General features: G+C 45.7%; 1 protein-coding gene across 1 annotated transcript in view; it reads left to right on the top strand.

The window, feature by feature from the left end:
• Window positions 1-18,625, top strand: part of GALNT2 (polypeptide N-acetylgalactosaminyltransferase 2) — a 463,548-nt gene that overhangs the window by 418,326 nt on the left and 26,597 nt on the right. Inside the window, exon 15 of the mRNA XM_029594179.1 lies at window positions 17,354-17,473. Within this exon, the coding sequence (XP_029450039.1) occupies window positions 17,354-17,473 (120 nt within the window). The remainder of the gene's footprint in view (window positions 1-17,353; window positions 17,474-18,625) is intronic.

The following is an 18,625-nucleotide window of genomic DNA, read 5'->3' as shown; positions in this document are numbered from 1 at the left end:
AACAAGAAAACTTTGCATCTTGGAATTCATATGGCATACCTATTATGATATATTTCGGCATGGTCCTCCCGTATCAACACAGTACTATCTGCCAACACTCAAAGAATAACAACCCTACCTATGAAAAAGAATACCAAAAATATTACACCAGAATCTAAAATATCAATACACCTCCTATCAGGAAAACAGAACAGGCCAAGCTACTACAGATCCCTACAGAGAAACCACATGCTAATAGAATGCTTTATCTCAGTCTTTGCATGCAGAAGACAAACCCTCACCAAATACAGAATAAAGCCACATAAAGTATAAATAGAAATGTGCAGACAAAAACTGAACTGTAAAACGCATCACGCCAGACTCTATACAGTGTAACAATGGAAAAACAAAAATTTCATCATTCCTCGTGGTGAAATGTTTTCACCACGAGGAATGGTGAAATCAATAAAATAGATATATAAATCATTAATCATAAATCAATAACATAGATATATAAATCATTAATCATAATTATAAAATCATACAAATAAAATAATTTCAAAACAGCTGATGAATAGAATATCCAATAATTAAAGGCTCATGCAAATTTTGACACCAATAAAATATTTCAAACAGCAGACACATCACATATTACCCAATAATTAAAATGGTAGTCAATCAAGAAAAATGAACTTAAAAAGCCACCTTTCCTTACCCTCTCCAGCAGTTCTCCTACTCCTTTCCCTTGCAGGCCATACCAGAAGCAGCAGTAGCTGTTGAAGCTGTCCTCACAGTCCTCTTCCTTAGGGACCACAACCAGTCTCCTCTCTCTCTCTCTCTCTCTCTCTCTCTCTCTCTCTCTCTCTCTCTCTCTCTCTCTCTCTCTCTCTCTCTCTCTCTCTCACTCACTCACTCACTCACTCACTCACTCACTCACTCACACACACACACACACACACACACACACACACACACACGTCATTTCCCTGATCAGTCTCTCTCAATCACACAATGCTCTTGCTCTCTCTTACTTACACACAGGCTTTCAATCACACACATGTTCTATCTCACTTACAAACAGGCTCAATCACACACATGCTCTCTCACAGCCTCAAGCCAGCCAAAAAAATGCTCAATCTCTCTTGCACACATACATTGACGCACACATGGTGCGTCAATGTTATGTGTGCAATGTCCCTGACTCACATATACACCACACACATACAGAAGCACCTTCCCGACTCACATATACACCACACACATATAGAAGCACCCTCCCTGTCTCACATACACATTACACTCTCACAGAAGAACCTTGCTTTCAGACTTGCATTTTTCACTTTCACTAAAGTGATGCTCCCAATGGTTAAATAAGAAAACCACATTCCTGTCAGAAGGTGAAAGGACACCCTTCCTTCAGGTTCTGTCCTCCCAAGGGACAGCCACCCACACCGTACAGCTTCTCTTGTTTTACGCTTTCAGGCAATAAAGCAAGTGTCTTTCTTCAAACTATCAATCGTATGATTATTCATGTGGGAGATATGGAACAGAAAGTCATCCTTAGACCGCTTCCCTTTTAAATGGGAAGATTCCAGTCTTAAACATTTAAAAATATACATTTTCTAAAGGCTTAAAAAAAAAAAAGCAAAACCGTTTCAGATTCTATTCTAATCGTCATGCTTAAATTATGCTTAAAAAAAAAAAAAACCAAACCCCACCTGGCATCAGTATCTTAAATTTGTGATTTTGCTGAGATAAACATTTTAAATACTTTAATTTTTTTTGCTTTAGTATTTGTCTCTACCCTCTTTAAGTTAAATTTTATTTTCCAGAAGAGGGTTGCTTAAAATTCAGTAATTTCATATTTCATCCAACTTTTCAAAGGTTCAGGTATATGTATTATCATATTTCATTTTTTTAAACTGGCAGATTCCTTTTTCACATACACACTCTCACAGAAAGAAGATCGGCGCCGAGACTTAGGGGACGCCGAGACTTAGGGGACGCCGTGGCAGGCAGCCAGCTCCCGACTCGCCCTGCCTCCCCCCGAGTGCCACCTTCCCGACACCCCCCCTAGTGGTCCAGCGGAGGTCCGGGAGCGATCTGCCGCTTCCTGGCCCTTGGCTGCCACTAAGCAAAATGGTGGTGGCCTTCAGCCCCCACCATGTGACAGGGGCTACCGGTGCCATTGGTTGACCCCTGTCACATGGGTAGGGGCTAACGGTAACCGGCGCCATTTTGCTTAGTGGCAGCCGAGGCCCCGGGAGCGGCAGATCGCTCCCTTGACCTCCGCTGGACCACTAGGGGCGTGTCGGGAGGGTGGCACTGGCGGGGAGGCAGGGCGAGTCGGGAGCTGGCTGACTGCTGCAGCGCCCCGTAAGTCTTGGCGCTTGGTCTCCACCTAGGCGAGTCGGGGGCTAGCAGAATTTTGAAAGGGCACTTTTTGCCCTTTTAAAATTCTGCTGCCTGCCGCGGCGCCCCCTAAGTCTCGGCGCCCTAGGCACAGGCCTAGCTCGCCTAGTGGTTCCTCCAGCCCTGGTTATGCATGTATCAGTCAGTGCTGCTTGATGTGCTTTACTTATGGACTTGGCTGTAGAAGCAGTCCTGTATTTTTTCCTTAATGTCTGCACATCTGTACCCCAGACTGTAAAAAAGTCATGGCTCATGTTGGTTGTCTCTGAATCCAAATTCCTCTTTCCCTCCACCCCCACCTTCGAAGCAGAGAGCGATGTTGCAATTGCATCAAAAGCATCAAGGCTTATTGCTTAAGGGTAGTAATCCCATGCCTTCTCTTAAGGGTGCTAACTGCTGCTCCATGCAAGTTACCCCCATGCACTCTTGCACTCTTTTCGTCGTCTTAATCCTCAAGCTTTCAGGGATCCAGTGTTTACCCCATGCCCTTTTGAATTCATTTATTGTTTTTGTTCTCACCTCCTCTTCTGGAATGGCATTGCAGATTCTACCACCTTCTCCCTGAAAAATACTTCCTTATGTTGATTCTGAGTCTTCCCCCCTGGATTTTCATTTTGTGACCCCTAGTTCTACTGTTTCCTTTCCAACAGAAAAGGTTCAAAGCTTGTGCATCTTTAAATCCTTTCAGGTATCTAACGATCTGTATCATCTACCCCGTGCACCTTCTCTCTTTCAGGATGTACATATTCAGATCCTTTAGCCTCTCCTCATAAGCCTTCCAATACAGACCACACACCATTTTGGTCACCCTCCTTTGGACTGCCTCCATCCTGTCTCTATCTTTTTTTTTTTTTATTATTTACTGTTTATTGAATTTTTTTCAATGATATTACAACATACATTGAAAGGAAAATTTATTTATTTATTTATTTATTTAATATCTTTTATATACCAACGAACGTTGGGAACATCTCATCGGTTTACAGGGAACAGAACTTAGCAACAGGCTTTACATTTGTCACATGATTATAATAGGAACAATAGAAATAACAATAATAACAAAAACAATAACATACGAATAATATGGAAGATTATACAAGTAATAATTAACTAAGTGGGATACATGATAGTGGTTATTCAAAAGAGAGGCAGGGAGATTCTGCTAGATATGATTGATATCAACATTTGTAGGAGGTATAAATTTGTATATACAATGGTTGTCAGGGAATATATACACATTTGTGAGTAAAAACGTTCTTATTTACAGAAAGCTGTCTTGATAAATTTGCTTTCCGGGAAGCATAGTAGAAAGCTAATTGTTAGGCAAGGTGAAATGGGGTGGTTAGGGGGTGGGAAGGAAATAGGGGTGGGGGGGAGAAGGGAGGAGGGAGGTTAGGAGTTAGGGAGGGGGGGGCTAGTGAATGTGTGAATGGTTATGACATAGTATATAATTTTTCATAACAATGCTTACAGCCAAATAACATATTTATTTATTATTTATTTAACAGTTTTCTATACCGACCCTCATAGTAGATAACCATATCGGATCGGTTTACATTTTAACAAGGGTAAACTGAGGTGACAATTTGGTAACAATAGATAAACAAAGGAGAAAAGGAATAAGTCAAAGTTACAATCAACAAAGGAATGGAAGAACTTGGAAGCTTAAAACAAGCTGGAAGGAAGATAAAGGCAGGTAGAATAAATATAACGATACGAATAGTTTAATGAGTTAGAGCTTATTCTTTAACCTGGAAAGCCAATGTCCATTGTTCAAAAGGAAGTGTGTCAACGACCTTGTAAGAAGTGAAGCTCAAACTAGTGAAAATCTACCATCCAATAGCCCACTATATAAATGGGAGAGCCATCTCAAGAAGACAACTTATATTTATACAAAGAAAACTAAAGACTCTTTATGAAAAGTGCTAATTGGGGACGGTATTTATTTAACTGAACACTCTATCCACTTTGGGGTAGATTTTTTTAAAAATGCACGTTCGCGTACTTTTGTTGGCGCACCAGTCGCAAACAAAAGTACGCTGGATTTTAGTAGATACGCGCGTAGCCGTGCGTATCTTCTAAAATCCAGGATCGGCGCGTGCAAGGCTGTCGATTTTGGGCAGCTGGCGCGCGCCGAGCCGCGCAGCCTGCCTCCGTTCCCTCCGAGGCCGCTCCGAAATTGGAGCGGCCTCGGAGGGAACTCTCTTTCGCCCTCCCCTCACCTTCCCCTCCCTTCCTCTACCTAACCCACCCCCCCGGCCCTATCTAAACCCCCCTCCACCTTTGTCCACGGATTTACGCCTCCCGGAGGGAGAAGTAAATCCACGCCGGCCACTGGCGCGCCGAGACGCGACCCGGGGCGATTCCGGAGGGCGCGGCCACGCCCCCAGACCGCCCTGGGCCGAAACCACGCCCCCAGGCCCGCCCCCGAACCGCCGCATCCCGCCCCCAAAACGCCGCGTCGATCGGCCCTGCCCCCGACACGCCCCGACAAAAAACCCCGGGATTTATGCGAGTCCCGGGGCTCTGCGCGCGCCGGCAGGCCTATGGAAAATAGGCGCGCAAGGCCCTGCTCGCGTAAATCCGGGCGGATTTACGCATGCAGGGCTTTGAAAATCCGCCCGTTTATGAGGTGGTTATTCAATCTCTAGGCTAGGTGTTGATCTCTACCATATCCACAACTCTATCATTTACAAATTTTCTTAACTAGGAAGACAGAAAGAAAGTATAAGTAAGATCTATATACTTTATAAGCCATTTACAAGGAAATTTAATTAAAAATTGTGCTCCCAGTTTCACCACACTAGACTTTAATTCTAAGAATTCTTTTCTCCTAAGTTGCGTTTCCTTAGTCAAATCGGGGAAAATCTGAACTCTCAAACCAAGAAAAGGTTCCCGTTGGCTCCGAAAATTAAGGACCCAATCCCTGTCCGAGTCTAGTAGAAATGTTATAATTAAGGTTGCAGGTATGGGTTCTTCTTCTGTAGATGTTTCCAATATCTCAGTCAGATTTAAATTTATAGGAGACAACTGCTGCATTTCTTTATTTCCAATTGGTGACTTTTTCCTTGTGGGCAAGTAGTATATTTTTGAGAGCGGTGGTAATGTCGCCTGTGGTATCTTCAAATTCTCTAAGGCATATTTTGTCCACATTCCTGAGGGTGTAGTCATCAATTTCTTTGGAAAATTAATTAATCTGAGATTTTTACTTCTTTGTTGATTTTCTAAATTTTCTAATTTTCTTACAAGATATGTATTATCTTTTACTATTTTTTGATATTGATTTTTCAATTGCCCCATATCTGTCTTTAATATATTTATTTCCTTTTTCGTTTCAATTTGCTTTTCCTTAACTTTCTTAAGCTGCTTATTCATTTGGCCCATTTTAGTTGTGACAGAAGTTAATTGTGAGATTACATTTTTATTTACTGTCTCAATAGCCAGCAAATAGTTTCCAACATAAAATGTTCTGATCTTACCAGTGCACAGACTCAGATTCCTTTTCCTGGAAAAAAAAACCTCTTCATCCTCTCCTTTCAATTGCAAAGCCAGAATCTCCTCCAGAGATTGAATTTCTCCTCGGTGGGTTTCTCCTCCTTCCAACCCGTCTACTTCTGGAGGCTCCAGTCTAGTCAGGGTTACCTCCGAATATCATGGAGGCTCCTCCCTGGTGTCATCCGGGAACTTCTCCGGTCGGACCAGGGTAGTTGTCTGACTTAAAGCCGGGTTTTCAGGGGCCGTTCTTTCAGCCGGGGATAAAGACGTTAGCGAATCTAGGAGGTTATCGGATATTATGGTGTCTCCATGACTAGCCTCCAGCGATTCTTCACGCGGCTCTCTGTTCCCTCTGAGGACATGGGCATCCATCGGCCCTCTTTGCAGACCCGGTGTCGAGGCTTCTAAGTTCAGCCTCTCGCGGGCCCTCCGTTTACATCCCGAATGGGGCATTTCAGGCAATATTCACCAAAGCAAGGAGAGAGACGGCGCACGTCCTTCCTCTAGCACACCATCTTGGATATGCTGTCTCTATCTTTTTTGAGATATGGGCTCCAGTACTGAACACGGTACTCTAGGTGAGACCTCACCAAGGACCTTTACAAAGGCATTATCACCTTCCTTTTCTTGTTGGTTATTCCTCTCTCTATGCATCCCAGCATTCTTCTGGCTTTAGCTATTGCCTTGTCACATTGCCTCGCTTCCTTCAGATCGGCAGACACTATTATCTAAAGGTCCTTCTCCTAGTCTGTGCACATGAGTATTAGTCTTTCATCCTCTATCACATACATTTATTTTGGATTGCTCACCCCAGATGCATGATTGCACTTCTTGGTATTGAATCCCAGCTGCCAAATCCTTGACCAAGCTTTCTTAAATCACTTTTTATTCTTAGGTCCACTCTGTTGCAGATCTTAGTATCATCCACAAATAGACAAACTTTACCTTCTACCCCTTCTCCAATGTTGCTCACAAAGATATTGAATTAAACCGGTCCCAAAACCGATCACTGTGGCACTCCACTTAACACCATTTTTTTCTTCAGAGTATGTTCCATTTACCTATCAGTTTCCTATCAGTCAACCAATTTGCAATCCATGCCACTATCTGGCACCATCTCCCAAGTTTCTCATTTTGTTCACTAATCTCCTATGCGGGACCGTAAGAAAAGCTTGATAAGTATTAATCGACTTGATTATATATGAATGTAACTGGGTATTATTTGTTTCTCTTTTTCAAAAGTTTTTATTATGATATGTCATTTCCTTATTTTTTGATCTATGTATTAATAACGTGAAAGTCAAATAAGTCATAAATTGAAAAAAAGGAAATTTATTTTACATTTTAACTTAAAGGATATACACAGATGACTGTGTCACTGTTTTCTCAGTGATAGCAGCCATAGCACAGTTTAGAAGGGTCCTTCTTCAAAGTCACTCCTCACTCCAGGTTCCCCTCCCTATCACTCAGTCTTTCTCTTTATCTCTTTCTTTTCCCTCTTCTCTTCCCCCCCCCCCTCACTCCACCCCAAAGTAATTTTCAGGAAAAGGAGCACAAAAAGTGAGCCATTTATAAATGGTTCACAGGATTCTCCCCTAAAAAAAATATATGTAGCAATCTAGTTTCTTACATACGGTTTTCTGACCCTAAAGAAGTAAATGCTCTCTCCCTCTCAGCCCCTTCCCTTGTCCTGCCTTCTTTCCCCTAATCTTTTTGCACTGCTTCCCACCTTCTAGGCTGTCTTTCTCCTGTGCTATGCACATTCTGCTTTCTCTCCCCTTCAGGAGAGTGTCTCTAAGTGGGTTTGATTTGCACATACCATGACAGGGAAGAACCTCACTCTTAAGTAAGGGTAAGTTAGGTATGATCTCAGTCTCTTAGATTTGCTGTTAGTGCTGTTCTTAATATTTGTATTGTGCCAAAGAGCACTTTTTTTCCGGAGCTCATGGGATATGCAGTATCTCTTCAGGTAACATATCAAATTGTTCTTGGAAATTATTTTTAATGAAGCTGGTGTCACCCAATATAATTAGGGCTATTTCTGTATCTTTCTGCCATATTTTCCAGATCTCGGATTACATATCTTGATATTTCTTGATCTTCCTGCTCTCTATACGTAGTTCAGAATACTCACTTGATACTGACACTTCTGTCAAAAGTGTTGTTTTTGTGTTTTTCTTCCTGTGCTCTTGTTCCTATGTTCTTTCTTGTCCCTTCCTGTTGTGCTCTTACCACCCTTTCATTTTTTTCTCTTTCCTTCTGTGCTTGCCATCCTTCACATTTGCTTTTCCTCTTCTCCCCTCTGCAGTATGCTCTTTCTGCTGGAAATTACAAAGAGGCGCAGAGTCATTTGTACTTTTCTACCAGGTAACAGCAAAAGCAGCTGCTCTACCAGCTCAGCCTGAGTTCCACAGCTATTCCAAGGTGGCAGGAGTATGAACCATGCTATCACAACCTTCTCCGTTCCCTTGGTATCACTACTGTTGATTTTTTAGGTGGAAGGTTGGTGAGGGAATAGGACTCCTCAGCTGCACTTTTGTGGGAAGAAGAATCTGCCCCACTCCACCCTACCAACTGGAAAATGATGGGGGTTGGTTACCATGGAACACCACTTCTCCCTTCCCCTGCAAAATATAACTGCCGGCTCCCTACCTCTGCAGCACTAATTGCCATAGTCCTTGTGGTTGCAGGGAGAAAAGGGTCTTTGGCCCTAATGTCACAGTACGACAGAATTGGTACCCTATTACAGCTGGTGTGTGCCCAGTATTGTGAATCCATGAAAAATAGTATATTTGGAGAACAGTTACAGGTTAGTCATTGTCCTTTCTCTTCTTTTTCTTTCTGTAGAAAAATACTTATCACATCTAGTCCAGATCAAATGACATTCCTTCAGACATCCCTACTGGTATATAAACTGTGTCCCCAAAATGAAGAAGCATAGCAGAAATGGCCAGAATAGGTTATTTTGGGGAATTTATCTTTATTCAGGTTTCTTTGGTTCAAATTATCAATCATTCTAATCGAAATAAACCCCTCCTTTGAATGAATGCTTGGTTTAGAGAACCATGGTTAGGGTTCCAATATATTTTTGTTCTTGTCTCTAATAATTACATCAGTTAAGAATGGAAAGATTTTTATGGTGTTTCAGTAAATGCAATAGATGAAATACAGTTTCATGGTTACTTTAGTTTCCCTAAAGTTTGGAAATTTAATTCCTAAAATATCATCTTGTAACACTGAATAAAAGCCTAGACTAATTTCCAGCTTTATTCAGAGAATTGGTATCAGGAGTCCCTTTGTGTCTTCTTTTGCTTTTTCAGTAGCTTCTACAGAATCCAAAGTCACTCTTCCTAAACATATACTGTGTTTCAAGGTACTGCATCCTTTCATCTCTCAGTAAAGGCCATCAAACTATAATTTTATATTTTCTAGCGTGTAGTCAGATGGACTCAGGACCAGTGAGTTATGTGCTCTTCTGCTAGCATTTGGGAGACAGAGTCAGATTTCAAGGCTGACGTCACCCTAGATATACCCCTGCCGTGACCTCAGCTCTTCAGTATCTCTCAGTCACCTAGCAAATGCAGACACTATCCCACACACTAGAACAGTGTTAAGAATTACAGCAAAGAAGATACATTTTACCTTAAAGTAGATCGAGCCCCGCTCTCCTGCGGTGATACCTAAGGGTCCCTCCCCCAGTTGAGAATTCCTGAGGTGATTTTCGATATCCCTCAGTGGTGGTCCGGTAGCCGGTTCCCGGTGTGGACTTAGCCCCCAGAGCGGCTGAAAGGCAGCGGGTGCATAACAGAGTGCAGTGGTAAAGGTAAAGCTCTCTCCCCCTGCAGCTGGAGACGGCACGCGATCGGTAAACACCGAGACCAGGTAAGCAGAAAATGTTAAATTAAGGTTTCCAGGGCTCGGAGTGCCGTACCGATTCCATTTTTCATCTGGCAAAGTAAAAGGGATCACCGATCGGGTGAGCAGCCTTGGTTGGGCTAGGCCCTGATCCCAGTGCTCCATGTGAAGACCCTCAGGGGCACATCTTACGCGTAGGGGGCATCGGCACCATCTTCCCTTCTCTACCGGCGATACGCGCGGGGCAGGCCGGACGGCCAATGCGCCCAACTTGTGCGCCTCCAATATAGATGCACGCACAACCGCATGCATAACTACATGCGCAGACAGTGCTCACACATAACTGAGCGCTCATCGAAGCGCATTACCTGTAAGTCTATACACAGAGGCAATGGTACTGTTGTCCAAGAAGCTCAGAAGTCACTCTCTTTGTACAGGCTGCCACATCAGAGTCGCACAGCCTGAACTGGAGTCCTGCCTGTGTCATCATTGCAAAGAAGCCCAAGGGGTAACAAAGCTTGGTCCCACACAGTCTAAGGATGGGTCCAGAACTACTACATACGATAGCACCCTGGACCTATGCAACTCCGAAATGGCATCTCCACAAGAGGGCATTTCAGGGACTCAAACTCCCCCTGGGGCTAACATGGGCCCAGGAGCCTTCTCCTGGTTAGAATTTTTTCAGGGACTGCAAGCCTTCGTTCAGGCACAATCAGCCCCAGCTGTGACCCGGGTTCAACCTCAGCCAGGAGCACCTGGCCCTGCTCAGGTTCCATGAGACATGCCTCGCCTCACCAAGAATTTTACTGACGGGGACCTGGACACCTCAGCAAGGATGGTGGCTCACTGGAGGAAGTTGAAATACCTCCAGGTCTGGAACCATACAGAACCATGCTTCGCCTCTTCCACAGGGATGAATTACCAGCCCTTGTTTCACAGACTCTGAAGACTCTGGGGATCCCAGGCACGGACCCTGTGGCGGAGCCAAAGAGGAACCCCATCTTGGTGTCCCTTCATAAGGCCTCATGCTATTTCCCAATGTTGTAAGCCATCCAGGAACTGATTGACCTGGAGTGGAATGCTCTAGAGACAAGCTTTAAAGGAGGTCGGGCCTTGGAAGCCTTGTACCCTCTGGAACCAGCGACCAAGGAACACCTGCATTTCCCGAAAGTGGATGCCATGGTCTGCGCCATCTCGAAGTGAACAACCATCCCCGTGGAGGGAGGGGTGGCATTGAAGAATACTCAGGATAGACGATTAGAATCCATCCTTAAACAAGCCTTCGATGCAACAGCTACAACACTGCAGATCGCTTCCTGCTGCACGCTGGTGGCACGTTCCTGCTTGCTCCTATCGAGAGAGGCAGATAATTCCGGACCGTATGCCGGGGAAACGATCGAACCTGCAGCAGCCTTCCTGACGGACACAAACTCAGACCTGGTGTGTTCCTCAGCCAGAGAAGTAGCCTCGGTAGTGGCAGCCAGAAGGCAGTTATGGTTGCGGAACTGGTCGGCAGACGCAACTTCTAAGGCGAATCTCACAAGAATGCCCTTTAAGGGATCTCTCCTATTCGGAAGCGAATTAGAGAAGCTAGCCAGCAAGTGGGGCAAATCTCCAGTGCCTCGGCTACCGGAAGACAGGGGTAAAAGATCCCAACGCCCCTCTCCCAGATGAACTAGGGGCAGAGGCTCCTAACGCTTTCGACCCTACAGGAACTCGTCTTTCCAGGTACCTCGTCCCTCTGGAAGGTCCCCTGCCCTTTCGAAACCGACAGACCAAGAAAGGAACAGTTCTGGGAGCAGGCTCGAACCATGCTTCCCAATGAGAATGGGCCGACCCATCCAAAGGAAGAGGAAATAGGGGGTCTGCTTTATCTCTTCTACCAACGATGGGTCGAAATCTCGTCGGAGAAATGGGCACTAAACATCATTCAGGAAGGTTACTCTCTGGAGTTTCGCAGCATCCCTCGGGACAAATTTATGATATCACCCTGCTACTCCAACACCAAGAGACTGGCAGTGGAATCTACTCTGGCAAGACTACTCAGTCTGAAGGCTAAAACTCCAGTTCCTATGCCCCAGCAAAATATGGGGCATTATCCCAACTATTTTATCGTTCCCAAGAAAGAAGGATCATTCTGACCCATCTTGGACCTCAAGAATGTCAACCGTCATCTGCAAGTACTTCACTTCTGCATGGAAACTCTCTGCTCCGTAATAATGGCAGTACAACCGGGAGAATTCCTAATCTCCCTGGACCGCTCCAAAGCCTACCTTCACATCCCAGTCCATCAAGATCACCAGCGTGTTCTACGCTTTGCGGTACTGGAACACCATTACCAGTTCCGAGCGCTATCCTTCGGCCTAGCAACCGCCCCCCAGAACATTCTCCAAAATTATGGTAGTCGTGGCAGCAACACTGAGAAAGGAAGGGATCTTTGTACACCCTTACCTGGACGAATGGCTGATCAGAGCAAAGTCTTCGGAAGAGAGCCGGCAGGTGACCAGCAGAGTCAAGAACCTACTTCAGGAACTCGGTTGAGTCATGAACACGGTCAAGAGCAGTCTGCAGCCCTCTGTCTCTAGAGTACCTGGGGGCCTGTTTCAACAACAAACAGAACAAAGTCTTCCTCCCTCCCCCGAGGAGGAAGATGCTGCTGGAACAATTACAATGTCCTAGCCTAAGTCCTAGCGATCCGGATCCCAACAGCTCCTCTGGGGGGGGTCACGGGTTTCCAGGTGAATATTCAGCTCCAGCAGCGTGTGTCTGCCTCCCGACCGTCCTCCATTGTCGGTCGGCCCAAGGATCCACTTCCGAATTACAACACCCGCTCTCTGAGTCTACCATCGCCGAGATGCAATGGTGGCTCTCGCCTGCCCACCTTCTGAAGGGAGTGCCCATTCAGATGCCGCAGTGGATCATTGTCACGACAGACGCCAGCCTCTCCAGCTGGGGAGCGGTGTGTCAAGACCAGTCTATGCAGGGATACTGGTCCCCGGTCCAATCCCGCTGGCACATCAATTGACTGGAGGCTCGAGTGGTCCGTCTGGCGCTCAAGGTTTTCCTTCCCTTGCTCCATCGCAAAGCGGTGCGGGTTCTCTCAGACAACTCTACCATGGTGGCTTATATCAATCAGCAGGGAGGCACCAGGAGTTGCCTGTTGGCTATGGAAGCCAGCAAGCTCTTCGCCTGGATCACTTAGCAGCTTCACACATAGCGGGGAAGGAGAATGTTCAAGCTGATTTCCTCGGTTGTCAGCGGCTAGACCCCGGCGAGTGGGAGCTGTCCGACGGAGTGATGAACCTGATCGTCCAAAGGTGGGGTCCCCCGCACTTAGATCTGTTGGCCACAATGAACAATGCAAAAGCTCCCAGGTTTTTCAGTCACAGAAGGGAGCATTGTGCGGAAGGAGTGGATGCCCTGGTCCTCCCCTGGCCTCACAATGTTCTTCTGTATGTTTTTCTTCCTTGGCCTCTAGTGGGAAAGGTACTCAGACGGATAGAGCTCCATCGGGGTCCCATAATTCTAGTTCACCCGAGTGGCCCCGCAGGCAGTGGATAGCGGATCTGGTGAACCTCACCACGGATGGTCCTCTCCGCCTCGGTCATCTCTCACACCTTCTTCGGCAGGGTCCCGTATTTTTTGATCAGGCAGATCGCTTTTGTCTAGCGGCCTGGATTTTGAATGGCGGAGATTGAGAAAGAAGGGATATAAGGAAGAAGTTATATCCACACTGTTGAGGGCTCGGAAGCCATCTACCTCTCTCGCTTATGTCCAGGTCTGGAAAGTTCTTCTTAGTGTTTGGGTAATTGCCAGGTTCTTGTGGCCTGGTTTTGGCCTCTGTTGGAAACAGGATGCTGGGCTTGATGGACCCTTGGTCTGACCCAGCATGGCAATTTCTTATGTTCTTATGTTCTTAATGATTGATGACCAGCACATGCCCCAAGGTATGGGGCTATCTTCAAGTCCTCGGGCTTATGGCATCAACCCTGGAGTGGGATGCCATGAGGTCATTTCGTGGGCAAGGGCTCACATGTGACCACTCCAGTGCTCCTTACTGTCACGCTGGACCCCACTGTCCCAGGACTATTCAATTTGCCTCCAACTACCAGCAGAGGTACGTTCTCAGCTTCAGTGGTGGCTACAGGAAGACCACCTAAGCAGAGGAGTAAGCCTATCCCCACCGAACTGGATAGGCTCACCACAGATGCGAGCCTACGAGGGTGGGGAGCCCACTGTCAGGAACTGATGGCCCAGGGACAATGGAACAAGGAAGAGGCGGGATGGAACAAACTGGGTGCTACGAGACATGCCTCACCTCACCAAGAATTTTACTGACGGGGACCCGGACACCTCAGATGAGGATGGTGGCTTGTCTGAGGTGTCCTCCAATTCAGCCACAGACTCCAAGGCCAAGCAATTCGAGTAATGTCAGACAATGCTACAACGGTTGTCTACATCAACCACCAGGGAGGAACCAGGAGCCAGCAGGTGTCTCTGGAGATAGACCCTCTCATGGCATGGGCAGAGGAAAACCTACAAGGGATCTCGGCCTCCCACATCGCAGGGAAAGACACCATCTCAGCAGACTTCCTCAGCAGAGAGAGCCTGGACCCAGGAGAATGGGCGCTGTCGACCACAGCCTTCCAACTGATAGTAAATCGCTGGGGTCTCCCAGCCAGGGACCTACTGGCCACCTCTCTCAGTGCCCAAGTCCCCAAGTTCTTCAGCCGCAGACGAGAGCCACACTCCCAAGGGATCGACGCCCTCGTCCAGACTTGGCCAGAGGAAGACTTAATTGTATGCCTTCCCCCCATGGCCACTACTGGGCAAGATCATCTGCAAGATAGAACACTACAGGGGACTAGTTCTACTAGTGGCCCCGGATTGGCCAAGACGCCCATGGTATGCAAACATGCAAAGACTCCTTGCAGGGAGCCCTATGTGCCTACCTCCAACAGGGACCTTCTCCAGCAGGGCCCGATACTTCACGAAGATTCATCTCGATTCTCTCTTATGGTCTGGCCCTTGAGAGGACTCACCTGAAGAAGCGCGGTTACTCGAAGGCCATGATTGACACCCTGCTCCGTGCACACAAGTTCTCAACATCTCTGGCATACATACGGATCTGGAGAATATTCGAAGCCTGGTGCGAGGACCGCAGGATATTCCCGCGGACGGCCAAGATCCCCCATGATTCTGGAATTTCTACAGGACGATATGAAGAAAGATTGTCAATCAACTCCCTCAAGGTCCAAGTAGCAGCCCTCTCCTGCTTCAGAGCCGAAGTGAACAGAATCCGCCCATCCAGACTTGGCCCGTTTCCTAAAAGGGGTTAAGCAACTTTGACCACCTCTAAAGTGGCCGGTGCCCCTATGGAACCTCAATCTGGTATTAGACTTCCTAGCAGGGGCATCCTTCAGGCCAATGCGCAGTCTGTCACTGTGCCTCTTAACATTGAAGACTGTATTCCTGGTGGCAATATGTTCATCCCGTTGCATCTGCGAGCTACAGGCACTATCCTGTCGGGAATTGTTCCTTAGGTTCACTCCTGGAACGGTACAGCTTTGCACTGTCCCCTCCTTCCTACCGAAAGTGGTCTCCGAGTTTAATTTGAACCAAGCCATCTCCTTACCATCTCCGGATGAGCATAAGGACTCTGAAGACTCCCGCCTTCTTCACCATCTAAATGTCAGCAGACTCCTGGTACGATACCTGGAAAGATCAGAACTGGTGCGTAAAATGGACCACTTGTTTGTTCTCCACAGCGGGAAGAATCAAGGAGAAGCGGCCTCGCGAGTGACCATAGCTCACTAGATCAAGGCAGCCTACATAGAGGCAGAATAGCTCTTACCCCTACATGTTAAGGCTCATTCTATTAGGGCCCAGGCAGTATCTTGGGCAGAAACCAAACTGCTGTCGCCCGCCGAGATATGTTGGGCAGCGACATGGTCCTCCCTACATACCTTCTCCAGGTTCTACCGCCTGGATGTTCAGGCCCGTCAAGGCGCAGCCTTCGCAAGGGCAGTACTAAGTGGGCCACGGGCAGCCTCCCGCCCTGTTCGGGAGTAGATTTTGTACATCCCACTGGTCCTGAGTCCATCTGGCTACATGCTAGGAAATGGAGAAATTACTTATCTGATAATTTCGTTTTCCTTAGTGTAGACAGATGGACTCAGCATCCTGCCCACAGCTGCCCCCAGAGAAGGAAGACCTCAGAAAGCGAACCTAGAGATTAAACAAATGCGGGTAAGCCGTTGCCTACCTCTAGTTCAAGACACCCGCAGTTAGCCCGGTGTCGACATTAATTGGTTGAGTGCACTGGCGGTCTCCAGTTTTTGAAATTAGTTGAATCAGTCCAATCAAGTTTAATCAATTTTAATCAAGTTGTTTAAGCAAGATATACATCCACAATGGCTTTTTGAAGAGAATACTGAAGAGCTGAGGTCACTGCAGGGGTATATCTAGGGTGACGTCAGCTTTGAAATCTGACTCCGTCTCCCATCTGTTAGCAGAAGAGCACATAACCCACTTGTCCTGAGTCCATCTGTCTACACTAAAGAAAACTAAATTATCAGGTAAGTAATTTCTCCGTTTCTTCCAGCAGTTTGCCTTATTGAACTTGGCAGCATTTGTGCCAATCATGGCACTTTTGCTCCTAAACGTTTCCCTTTAAAGTTTGGCATGGTAACCTTTTGGTAGAGGCCAAATGCCTAAATGGAAATTGATATGGTTGCTCTTTGACCTAAGTTTCCTTCAACTTTTCATATCAGTATTTTTTTATTTTGTTTTGATGGAGGTGAGTAGACTGTAAGAACATAAGTAGTTGCCATACTGGGTCAGATCGAGGGTCCATCAAGCCCAGGATCCTCTTTCCAACAGTGGCCAATCCAGGTTACAAGAACCTAGCAAGTGCCCATACATTAAATACATCCAATGCTACTAATGCCAGTAAATAGCAGTGGCTATTCCCTAAGTCAACTTGATTAATAGCAGTTAATGGACTTCTCCTCCAGGAACTTATCCAAACCTTTTTGTCCTTTTTTAATGACAGCCTTGTTGTTCTGCAGTAAATACTATGGGCCTTTTATTCTGATCAATCGTGTTGAAGTTAAATACATTTAGTCAGTAGCTTGGGAGCTGGGGTAGGAGGTCCATCATTTTCAATTACTTTATGGATCTGTTTGTAGAAGTAATTTTGAGGCCCAGAAATAGTACAGTTACTTGTTTTATGAAATGCTTTGGTACGGTACCCTGATATTTTGTTCCTTCAGCAGATAACTTATATATGCTTTTACTTTTTGATGTACTGGAAATATTTCTTTTACCAATATTTTGTTTTTAAACTTTGTCATAGATTTGTTTAATTGGGCATTTTTGCATTTCTTGTTTCCACAGAAAATCTTTCCTTGTACAAAGTTAATCTATGGCTGTTTCTGTACATGATTCCACTGCAGTGTAACAAATGCTAGTGTTAATTGAGGATGATCTTCATCTGTTTTGTTTTGCAGTTCTACTTCATTTTACTGTAAAGTGAAATTGTCATCAGAAAAAAGTGTGATGCTAAAGTTGTTCTTGATTTTATTTTCCTTGTCATTCTGTTCTGTTTTAGGAGTGGGCCTTAACTAAGGACAAGTCGGTGAAACACATGGATTTGTGCCTTACAGTTGTGGAGAGAGTGCCTGCTTCAATACTAAAATTGCAAGGCTGCAGGGAAAATGACAGCAGACAGGTATAAGGGGATTTTCTAGTGTAAGGGGAAGGGTATAAAATTGAGTTCATGATGCAACAGTGATCAAAAACAAGCAAATAGCATAATGAGAATTTTTTGAAAAGTAATAGAAAACAAAACTGAACATCATAATCTCTCTGTATGGGTCCTTGGTGAGATTACATCTTCCGTACTGTGTGCTGTAGTGGTTTCCCCATCTCAATAAAGATGTAGCAGAACTAGAAAAGTCCTAAAGGAAGACGACAAAAATGATAAAGGGTGGAATAGCTCCCTTATGAAGAATGACTTAAGTTAGGGCTCTTCAGCTTTGACCAAAGACAACAAGGGGGATATGTAAGAGGTTTATAAACGTGGAAAAAGTTTATATGGAATGGTTGTTTACTCTTTGACATAGTTTCTTGGCATGTTCCCTGAAAGAAGTACTATCTGGAAGCAGATCTAAAACAATTTTGAGATAATATCTTTTCAGTCTGTGCACAGTTAAGTTGTGGAACTTGTTTCTAGAGGATGTGGTCAAGTCTAATACTACAGCTGGTTTTAAACAAGGTTTAGACCAGCCTGGGATCTATGAGACCATCACAGGGAAAAGGGAGACAATCAAAATGCAACTGCTGAGAAAAATAGCAGGCTCTGCTCTAAGGCTTCTGCTGCCTAAACCCACTGCCCAATCCCATGCTGAGGAGAGGAAGATTGTAACCTCAAGAAGCCCAAATTAGCAGGGAGAAGAGGCAGGGAAGAGTGCAGCTGATTGCTACCACGAGGCATCCGAAGCAGCACTGAGAGGATGAGGGGAAGTACATTGCCATCAGTACCTTCAGCAGCCACTGCTCCATACGACCAGAGGCATCAGCAAGCAAGTTAATGACCCCGAGAAGCTGTCCTGCTGGCCTGAAAGAAAAACACTTTGAGGGAGTAGTTTGGTCGTGGTGGGAACTAGAGAGAAAGAGGTTAGGATGGAAGGGACCATAGTGGATTCAACACTCAGGGGCAGAGAAGAGAGGACGAGAGAGAGCACTCTGAAAAGAGGGAGGAAAGCAGGAGGATTTGCTATAAACTGCTTGGCACTCTATGGGGTGCCTTAAAAGTTCTGCTGTAATTGTTTTGCTGAGCTGTTTGTATTTATATGAGTGCCTTGAAAATGTTGCTACAACC

This window comes from Rhinatrema bivittatum, chromosome 3 (genome assembly GCF_901001135.1).
Source record: "Rhinatrema bivittatum chromosome 3, aRhiBiv1.1, whole genome shotgun sequence".
NCBI lineage: Eukaryota > Metazoa > Chordata > Amphibia > Gymnophiona > Rhinatrematidae > Rhinatrema > Rhinatrema bivittatum.
Note: the sequence above shows the minus strand (reverse complement) of the source record. Positions and strands in the feature narration are given on the sequence as shown.